Here is a 10,253-nt window from a genome sequence, read left to right as displayed (position 1 = left end):
AGCGTCCAGTTAATTGCAAGGAATTTTTGGAGTCCTTACAGCAGGTGAGTGAAGGAAGAAATTGAAAGAGAACGTGAAAACTGTTACTAGAAGTATTAGTAATTGCCATGTGTAGATGAATAATTAGACTCAATAAGACATAGAAGCTTGACGTTGCTCATAAAAAAAAAAAAAGTGTTTTAATTTTCTCAAATCTTTGACTCTGAGAAGCCTTTTCAGCCTCTCATTATATAACAAGACTGGGCAGGCTTTCTTTCTTTCTTTTTTTTTTTTTTTTTTTTTTTGCCATTGACATCTTCCAAGGAAAATGCTGCATGATATGATTTTCAAGGCTAATTTGCCTTATTGTCTTAAGCAGTGTCTCTTACTACAAATTAGCCTCCTGTACCTCTGTGAGCTAGAGAGGCTCCTTCAAAATTCCTAACAGGCAGCCTGGTGGAGAGATGGGAGGGAAAGGAAGGGAGGGAGGAAGGGCGGGAGGAAGGGAGGGAGAGAGGTAGAGGGTGCCTGTCTGCTTCGTACATGTGGTACAGCCTGGGAGATCAGAACGCTAACAGAACAGGCAGTGTAATTACATGTTCCTTGTAAGTATGTTAGCCCCACGGGGAACTAAGCTGGCCAGTCCACTTGGAGAGGGAAAGTAGATTTAAGGATGGTGGAGGGGTCATTGCATAACTGACTTATTACTCGGTGGTGATGAGGGCATTTGCTGATCTCCAGTAACTGCCTGGTGCTTTTGGTCAGGCTCGGCTCTCTCACTCCCAGATACTTGATTTTTGCAAAAGGGACACACCTTTCTGCAGGAAGAGAAGATACTGACCAGATTGCAAGCGGTAGGTAGTGACATTCAGCATGTTTATGCAGCAGAATTGCTGAGAGATTGTGGGGTGGGAGTTTGGCGGGGGGGGGGGGGGGGGGGGGGGGGGCTGGGGGTAGTGGTGGTGATCGGGTTGGTTGATTTATCTGCAATAGGGAATATGTTTTATTTTAATTATGAGTTAAGAGTTGCTGCTGCCTAGGCTAAGGTATCAGTTAAAAATTCTGTGTTCCCAGCTTTCATATTTGTGTTTGATGTGGTTTCTGTGCTCATGCAGCTTGGTGAAGCTAGGGAGGGCTCACCTTTAAATAACCTGCAGCTTCCTATTTTCATTCTTGTTTTTTTTTTTTTTTTTAAATCCTTAAGCACTGTTCCCACCCTTTCTTCCCAATATCCGCCTGACCGCCCCCCCGCCCTCCGCCCCATATGAAATGTGGCCTGTCTTCATTCTGAGCCTTTTGCGCCCTGAGTCTGGATTTCTGGCTGGTTTGCTGTAGGTATTTGTGGATGCTTCGCAGTCACCCAGGGCCCAGGCAAACTGACTGTGCATGGGAATCGGAGACCATGGCTGTGCAGCTGGTGCCCGACTCTGCTCTCAGCCTGCTGATGGTGAGTGCTCCGGGAGGAGGTGGGGCCCGGGCAGCGCCCAGCTCCAGCCTTACCCTCCCGCACCGTGGGCTGCCGCTGCAGTGCTGCAGACATGCTAAAAATCGCTCCGCTTTATCCCGCAGGCTTGTTGCAAATGATTTCTTGGGTGAGAGCATCAGCCATGACAAAGCACTCTCAGGGAAGAGAAGCCCTAGATTTGCCATTTTAGAAACTTGTTGCTTAATGCTATTTTGAGAGAGATGCTTGCAAACAGGTGCTAAGAGCCCCTGGAAATAGATTCCCACCGACGCCTCCCCCTGGCTCCTCAGCATCCTTCCCCCTCCCTCCCCTCCCCTCCCCTCCCCCGCTGCCTTTTGCATCTAAGTTGAGGTGATCCTGTTTGTTGATTTGTTTTTCTGTCATCTCATAGCAACTGTGGAATTTTTTTGCCCACGGAACAATTGAATAGGATCTTCTTTCTAGGTGCCCACGTGTTTACTCCGATTTCCCCGGGGAAGTGGCCAAGGAGGTTGTCTGTGGCCTTTTTAACACTGGGGCTGCAGAGCCACCTCCCAACTGTGACTGCAGGGGAGACTCTGGCAGGCCTTGTCCAGGCCCTTGCCCGAGTGTAGACCACTGACCTCCTTTAAGCCTCTCTGTGATTTACATCATGTTAAGAAGGCCTCCGCTCTTAGCCTGTCTAAGCAATACAGGGACAGTGGCGTCACCTTGTTTTAACCTGATTGACTTCGGGCTAGGCTCTAGATTCAAGTTTGCTTTCGCTGTCGTGTTGCCCCCCTTCTCCTCGCTGACTAGCTCACATGCCAGGGTAATGCTGACGGAAATAGCCCGCATCAGGCTCCGCGTGTGAATGTTTCTAATAGTTACACAGGAGATTTTTACGGACAAAGCATAAGTGCTTCTGCTGAGTATATTGATCTGTGTTTTCTGACTGAGAGGGGGAAATACAGCTTTGTGAGGCCTGATGAGTTTGTTAAGAGCAGTTGGAAGAGGAGCCAGTGGGGAGCCTGCCTCTTGAGCAATGAGCTGGGTCAAGTTAAGAGGGACGGAGATCATGGTTCTTTTTCGCCTCAAATGTCGTTTCGGCCCCAGAGCCATTTGAAACGCCTGGGATCTTCTGCTGACTTCCAATTCCACTGCAAGAGAAGTAGTCAAAAGAATTAAAGTTGTTTTCTGGAGAAATTACCCTGGTCTCCTCTCCCTTCCTTATACTTGTATTGTCCAATGATACTGTATCCAATGATACTGACCATTGATATGTCCAATGGTCACATACGTGGATGGTTAGGATCTGAGGATTTCTGACTGACAGGTGATACAGTGGCAGTGTCTCTGAGGACCAAGAGACTCTGGGAAACCGGAGTCTGAGTCATGTGCAAAAAAATAAGGGCACATAGGCTCCTGTTCAGGTAGGCGTGTGCATATAATCTAGTATTGCTTGACAGAAATAAATCTTGCATTATGTTAAAATAGGGAAGAAATGTGTTCTTAAAAATCAGCTGTAGGGAGAGCTGGGCCTGTTTGCCTCCACATTTCTGTCCTGATTTCTTCTCCATGCTTCTGAGCATTCGGGCGTGCTCCTGTTTTACTGGGAGCCCTAAGGAAAAATCCCCTCGACATGCTGGTCCAGCTGCTTCTGAGACATACGCACTGAGGTTCTGTTCCTGGTGCTCCCAAATATTACGGTTGCTGTCCGGGAGGTCTCCGTGGCTCAGACTTTATCCTCTGTGTCAGCGGCCTCTGCCCTCAGATCTCTCCCTAGCACTCACCTCCTGCCCGGATTAAAGGACTGCATGTGTGTCTCCCTCAGAAGCCGGGGGAAGTGGCTCTTGACATCACAATGGGCCGTTAGATTAGACAACCTTGGAGCACCATGTGTAACCATAGTCAGGTGTGTTTTCCTGTTCACAACCGGTTCAGGGGGAATTTTCCCCTATGGACTTTGTTCCTTTTTTCATTGTTAAGAAGAAACCTCAACATAATTGCTTCCCAACTATTGCAGGATGAGTCTCAAAATGTATATAAGCAAGTCACTGAGGAAGAGAGGAGGAAAGGAGGCCATTTAGCAGAGTTGCTTTGGCCGTGAGTTCTGGAAGGAAGCTGTAAACATTATTATTTGTTAGCTACTCAAGCAGCCAATCAGTTCTCAGTATTTATGGAGTGCCTCTGCTAACTGAGGAGGGTAGCATAGTATAAAGGCCAGAGCTCATAAGCACCCCGTTTGGGGGGAGGTCAATATCAGATGGCTTGATGGGAGTTCTGCAATTTCGTGGTATCGAGTCATTGGGCTGCAGGGAACCGGGGTGGGGGGGGGGAGCGACTGGCCACACCCCTTGGTTTTGGATAAGGACGCAGTCAGAGGTTATACTCCGTGTAGACTCGACATGATTCAGGGCAGAATACATTTATTTGGTTCTGCAAAGTGGCACCAGATCTGGAATTGGAGAGCCCTACGTTCTGTTCCCAGCTGTGCCACTCCCTGGGCGGTCCTGGATATGTCGCTTCCTTTTTCTGTGCCTTAGTTGCGTCATTTGCTTTCTGAGGGGGTCATGGTCCTCTGTAGGGTCCCTTTAAGCTCTGTTAAACATAACATAAGACCTCTAGGAATAGCGTCTAGAATAGAGGTCCTTGATGGGCAACTGTAACGCTTTATTCAGCATTATGTCTTAGTTGTACCCTAGGATATGGGCAGTGCTGCTTTTAGATGGTAGAATTTGTTCCCAACCATATGGCTTTTATGCCAGAAGAAGTGTTTTGTGTTATTTACTGGAAGGGGTGATCATTTGCATTTGTTCACACTCTGTTGTCTGGAGACCTACCCCCCAGGGGAGCCTGATTTATTCTACCGGACTAGAGCAGGTGACCTTTGAAAAGTACCAAAGGTGACTTTTCCAAGCTGGTGCTGGGTTTAGAGCCTCTGGAAGGGGTCCTGGGTTGTAAGCATGTGCTGACTGCCTTGAGGTGAGTGCATTTCACTGATTCTTTCAATGAAGAGTTAGTATGGGGGGGGGGTGGTGATGATCATCTATGCCACACGGAGGTCCTCAAACAACGAAGGGTGGACTCAGAGGACAGATACTGGTGGTGAAGACCACATGCCATTGAAAAGCCCACCTCCTTCATTTTTGCAGAAATTTTGGGAAGCAAGAAAAGACACTGTTGGGAGCCTCCAGCAGGATGTCACTAATTATAGAGCAGGAAGCTCTTGGCTATGTGTCATTTGCTGAAATCACATGAGTTTGGGGAACCCTTTAAAGGCTGGAATGTGCTAGGGCCAAAGATTTGTTGATCATTTCTCTAATGACAGCATAGAGATGGATAGCCATGGGGCTACAGAGGTGGTATTAGGATATTTTGGCTCTTAGATTCTGAAAGCTCAGATAAAAATATTTTAATGTAAGTTAGCTAGCTAGGCTATAGTGCAAATTACGATTTTCTGCAAAGCATCTTCACCTGTATTATCTCAATCCCTTCAACAATCCTAGTTTTAAGACAAACTTATTTGGTAATCAGAATTTGAGAAACTGTCAGTGGTCCCACGACTGAAAGTGATAGGGCAAAGTCTCACGATCAGGGTCCTCTGACTCTCAAGCCAGGGCTGACTTTGATGTCATGTCAAAGGTCGAGAACTTCACCACCAGGATCTTCTAACACTTTGGATTTAGCCCATCAAGGGCGCCTCGTATCTGAGCCATTCTGCGTTTTTCACATTTTAAGGTGAGTAGTTCTATCGTCTTGTTTATCTGCATTCTTTTCCATATTGCAATTTAAAATAAAAGGTGATCATACATCTGGCTCCAGACATCTGCTTTTACTCTAGCACAAAAAAATATTTTTATATCCATAAGAGATTTTCCACGTTTTTGAGGTTCCATTCTCTTGCACATTGTTTGTAAGAAAATTGCCAAAAGTCAAGTTTTTGTGATAGGAAAATTAAATATGCAAAAACTTCAATTCGTAAGTCAGAGAAATTAGTGGGTGACTATTCTCAGTGAATGAAAGATGTGAATTAGATTATCTTGAAGAGTCTTTGTATTTCTAAAAATTTGATTTCAGATTTCTGGGATTCTCTTGAATAGACTAGCTCTCTGGTCTGTTTGAATAGATTCTAGCTGATAACCTGCTCTTGTAAAACTTCATCTCTCTAGTTCATTTCATTTTATTATGGATTCGTCTTTCCTCAGATAGTTTCCTCCTTTGGAAATTTTCTTTTTTAGTTAACCAACCAATATTTGCTGAGTATCTACTCTGTACAGGGAGAATACAAGCCAGTCCGTGGCTTTAGTGAACTTAAAAATTAATTGAAAAGATGTACCACTGACTATTAGAATGGGAAAACTGGTTTAAGTTTAAGTAACATGTTGAAGAATAGAGGAGGGTAAATCTGAGGTGAGAAGACTGAATGAATTAGGGTAGAGTCCAGGCTGTTGGGAGATAGAAAGTAGACTGGTTTGGACAGAGTTCCTAGAGGTGACAAAGGCTTCGGTGGCCAGAAAGGCAGGTTAGGGGTATGACCAAGGTCCTAGTTCTATAACTGTAACATAATTTTCCTCTGAATTTGACCTGTGACAAGTCTCTATTTGGAATTTCTAATAGACCATGGATTTTCTGGGGCACCTGGGTGGCTCAGTCGATTAAGTGTCAAACTCTTGGTTTCGGCTCAGGTCAGGATCTCATGGTTTGTGAGAGTGAGCGCCACATTGGGTTCTGTGTGGATACCATGGAGCCTGCTGGGATTCTCACTCTCCCTCTCTCTCTCTGCACCTTCCCTGCTAGTGCCCCTTCTCTCAAAATAAATAAGTAAACTTAAAAAACAAAAAAAAGACCGTGGATTTTCTCCAGATTGCGAAAGGCAAAAGGCATAGGATAAAATTAAAGTCTGTCCTAAGAAATCTTGCTCTTGAGTAATAATAATAACCCTTTTAATTTTCAAAGTGCTTTTGTGCCTGTTGTCAGGACAGGTACTGTATCTTTCTATTATATGGTAAAACTAAGATCCAGAGACGCTAAACAGCTCGCCCAAGAAGACTTGGCTAATTGTGATGGTTTCCATAACGATTAACCAATACATTTGAAAAGGTAATTTGACCCCTTTATAGAAATTTAAAGAATAATAATTACGTGGTAAGAGAGCATAGCCACCCGAAGCACTGTGCACAGAGTGGGGCCGTGTAAGCTTGGGGCCCAGGGCAGGGGTCCTAGATATTCAGGTCTATAGTGGGTAGTGTTCTTAGTGTCATTTATCTTTCTGGTTTATTTAAAGTAGGATGATTGTGGGGGAGCCTGGGTGGCTCAGTCAGTTAAGCGTCTGACGTCACCTCAGGTCATGATCTCACGGTTTGTGGGTTTGAACCCTGTGTCGGGCTTTGTGCTGACAGCTCAGAGCCTGGAGCCTGCTTCAGATTCTGTGTCTCCCTCTCTCTGACCCTCTCCTGCTCACTCTGTCTCTGTCTGTCAAAAATAAATAAGCATTTAAAAAATGAAAATAAAATAGGATGATTATCAAAACATGCCTAGAAAATGTTTCTGTAACATTATATCTAAGTCAGTAGCTAAAATCCTTCTTAAACTCAATTATCCACCTTCTAAAATGGAATTTCCTAATGGGTATGTTTGAAATCTTGATACTAATAATTTTTGTAGTTAGTGTTTAGTGTACAGATTTCTCTCTCTCAGAGGGTGAAATTTAAAATCAGTGAGTCATACTGCCTCTCTCAGATAAGTTTTTGCTGACCGTATTTTTTATTTCATTTTATGTCTTTCTGGTTTTAAGGGACAGAGTTCACTCACACCAGCATTAAGAAAGAAGGGAAATGTATTGACTGATGAAACGTACTGACTCGTTCCAAGGAATGAAGTGGTTCCAGGAAAAGCTGGACTGAGGACTTTGGGTGACAGAGTCCAGACCCTGTTTCTCTGTTTCTCTCTATGTCTTTATTCTACTTTGCTCTGTGTTAACTTTAGGCTCTAGCAGATTCTTTCTCTCAGCAAATCCGGGATAACTTGTTCACAGAGCTGGTGGGCCCAGATAAATAAGTGGGACTTTCCTTATGAGGTCATTTCTCAACATCCATTAGGCCCTGTTGGGTAATAGGTTTTGCCCCTGGCCAATCACTGGTTCTCTGACCAAGCATGTTGGCATCTGTGTCTAGACCTGTGGGGAGAAAGGAGTTGGGTCACTTGACTGATAAGTTCACCTGAATCACATGGAGTGAGAATGGCAGGTTCCAGAAGAAGAAGAGCTCTTTTACTAGGAAGGAGGAAGGGATACTACCAAAGTAAAAACAATACGTACTCATTACAGTGGTCTTTGCAACTTGTGTACCATTATAAGACTCCTATAAAACCAGTCGGGGGTCGGGGAGGGGGTGGGTAAAGCATCAGTGAACCCTAAATCATTGGTTCAGTTTTCCTCAAAATGAATGTAAGTGGAAAAGCCCAATTGTCTAAATAGCTTATGCTTGTTTGAAAAGGTCTCACCATCTGTAAAATGGGATAATAGTAGCTAGCATGTAATACTTGGGATAATTCAATGAGATATGCAGGTAAAGTACTTAGCATTGTTCCTGGGTCAAAGTAAATACACAGTAAGTATTAGCAGTTGTTTCTTTATATTAAAATGATATGGAACTACCATCCCCCCCAACTCATCTCACTGGACTCCTGCATGAGCCAGAGTCCATCTAAAAGAAGTTGCCCAAGCCTGTCTGCATTCCAGTTTCTGAAATCAGGGACCACGTTGGACAACCAGCCAGTTGTTCTGGAAAACAGATGGACCTAGGATCAGGTGAACTGCTCCTGTCATGAGCACATTTAAATTTGCATTCCTGTCTTGAATAACTAACAAAATTTTCTTACCCTCTAAGGGAAGATGACTAAAATATGGTCTGCAATATGTTCTCTCTGGCAAATGCAAAATGCGTGCCATCCAGGCTTGCTATACATGATTGGGTGGCTATTAGTGGATCTCTGCTAAAAATTAATTGTGTGGCTGCTTTGCAAAGTTTAATAGTCATTTGGAGACCATATGTTACTGGTGCAGGTAGCAGTATCTCACTGAATTCTATGCCAAAATGTGAAGTCACATGGAACATATGGTATTTTGGCCTGGCCATAATCATAGGTCCTGGAAACGTGATTGACTGAAACCATGGGGTACATACAGAGTTAGAAGACTAAATTCCAGTGTCAAGGTAACATTGGCCTATAGTAATGAGTGCTTTTTATAACCCTGGATATTGAAATTTTAGTCTCACTTTCCAGACCTGGAGAAGCACTTTCCTGAGTCGTAGATCCAGTCCCACTCCCCAAGCAATGTCATGCATGCCCATGGTTTTAACTCTTGTCTGTACATTCATGACCTTCTAGTCATGGCTTTGGCTCAGGCCTTGCTCCCAAGTTTCTCATGACTGCCAATCCAGATGCTTATCAGATTGACCCTCCTGTTTGTCCCATGGGTGCCTCAAATTCACTTCACCCTAAAGAGGAACGGTGACCTTCCTCCTGGTCTACATGTCTTACTTCCATTGGTGGTAGGACCATTTTGCCTGTCACCCCAGAATTCATTGTTGACTCCTCCTCCTCCCTCATCTACCTTGTTCAGTTATCTCCAGGTTCTTTTGCCTCTGCTCCCTCATTTCTCTGTGATCTGGCCCCTCCTCCCTTATCCCTCCCACTGACTGTCAAGTTTATAATCTCACCCGCCTGGGTCTCTGTTTCTACTCTGTTTTCACTATGTCTAATCTTCTGTACATACATTTTCCGGAGTGATATTTATAAAATGATTCTGATTTCTCTAGTAATTAGATCTAGGATTTTCTTCTAAAACGAAGGTCTAAAATCCTCTGATTATACTTGATTATACCTGGAATAAAGCTCAAGCTTTTTATTTTTTAATCGAGGTAAAATTGGTATAAACAATATAGAAGTTTCAGATATACGACAATACAACTTGATGTCCGTATGCACTACAAAGTGGTCAAGCTTTATAACAAACCATATTAGTTACTTCAAGCTCCAACCTCTGCCTCCCTGTCCAGTCTCACTCCCACTGTTCCCGCCACCACCCCTCAGAATTGGTGCCCTGGCCGCGTTGGCTCTTCCTGCTCCCCATAAATAACATGCTGGCTCAAGCCTGTGCACCTGTGAGTGTGCTCTTTCCACTACTTGCACTATGGCTCTTTCTACCTTCCTCACTTCTTCTTGTACTTCATTTATATTTATATTTTCTATCATTTCACTTATTGATAACACTGCCATATGATATTTGACTTTTGTATCTGTTTTCCTTAACAGAGTAGGAGTACATCAACAATATGGAGTATTTCTCATCCATTCATCCAACACATATTTATTGAGTGCCTACTGTCTTTTGGACACTATTTTAACATGAGGGATACAGTGAAGTGAACAAGACAGACAAGGTTTTTGTTGTCCTTGAGCTTACCCAGGGAGAGGTTAAAAAAATAAATGCATTGAAAATACATAGAAATATCAGGGAGTGATAATTGCTCTAGAGCAAATTGAAAATGACGGTAGGGAAACCGTGGTTGGGTGATAGCTTTAGAGTGGGTGATCAAGGGAGCCTTCTGAGGAAGCTAAAAGGTGATTGGCAAGAAGGAGGCAGTGGTGGAAAGTTGTGGGCAAGACATTCCAATCAAGGTAAAAGCCATAGAACCTGAAGGAATTTATCTGGTCCCAACACCTTGCACTGTTCTCCATATATTCAGTGAATTAAAGTATTGATCCATCACTTCTGGCAGTTTAGCACAGGACCAGGCTTTGGGGAGGAAGTCGAGGTGAGGAAAACACACGAGTCTTGTTCCAG

General features: G+C 43.9%; 1 protein-coding gene and 1 long non-coding RNA gene across 2 annotated transcripts in view; one reads left to right on the top strand and one right to left on the bottom strand.

Moving 5' to 3' along the window:
* Window positions 1-575: 575 nt before the first annotated feature.
* FRMD4A (FERM domain containing 4A) overlaps window positions 576-10,253 on the top strand; it is a 612,832-nt gene continuing 603,154 nt past the window's right edge. The window contains exons 1-2 of the mRNA XM_045464721.1: window positions 576-833; window positions 1,315-1,426. Coding sequence (XP_045320677.1) covers window positions 1,325-1,426 — 102 coding nt within the window. The 5' untranslated portion in view covers window positions 576-833; window positions 1,315-1,324. The remainder of the gene's footprint in view (window positions 834-1,314; window positions 1,427-10,253) is intronic.
* Window positions 2,319-3,728, bottom strand: LOC123591018. Its single transcript, XR_006709075.1, has 2 exons — window positions 2,677-3,728; window positions 2,319-2,562 (listed from the first exon to the last, which is right to left on the bottom strand). It is a non-coding gene; the product is annotated as an uncharacterized LOC123591018 (long non-coding RNA).

This window comes from Leopardus geoffroyi, chromosome B4, assembly GCF_018350155.1.
Source record: "Leopardus geoffroyi isolate Oge1 chromosome B4, O.geoffroyi_Oge1_pat1.0, whole genome shotgun sequence".
NCBI classification, from domain to species: Eukaryota; Metazoa; Chordata; class Mammalia; order Carnivora; family Felidae; genus Leopardus; species Leopardus geoffroyi.
Note: the sequence above shows the minus strand (reverse complement) of the source record. Positions and strands in the feature narration are given on the sequence as shown.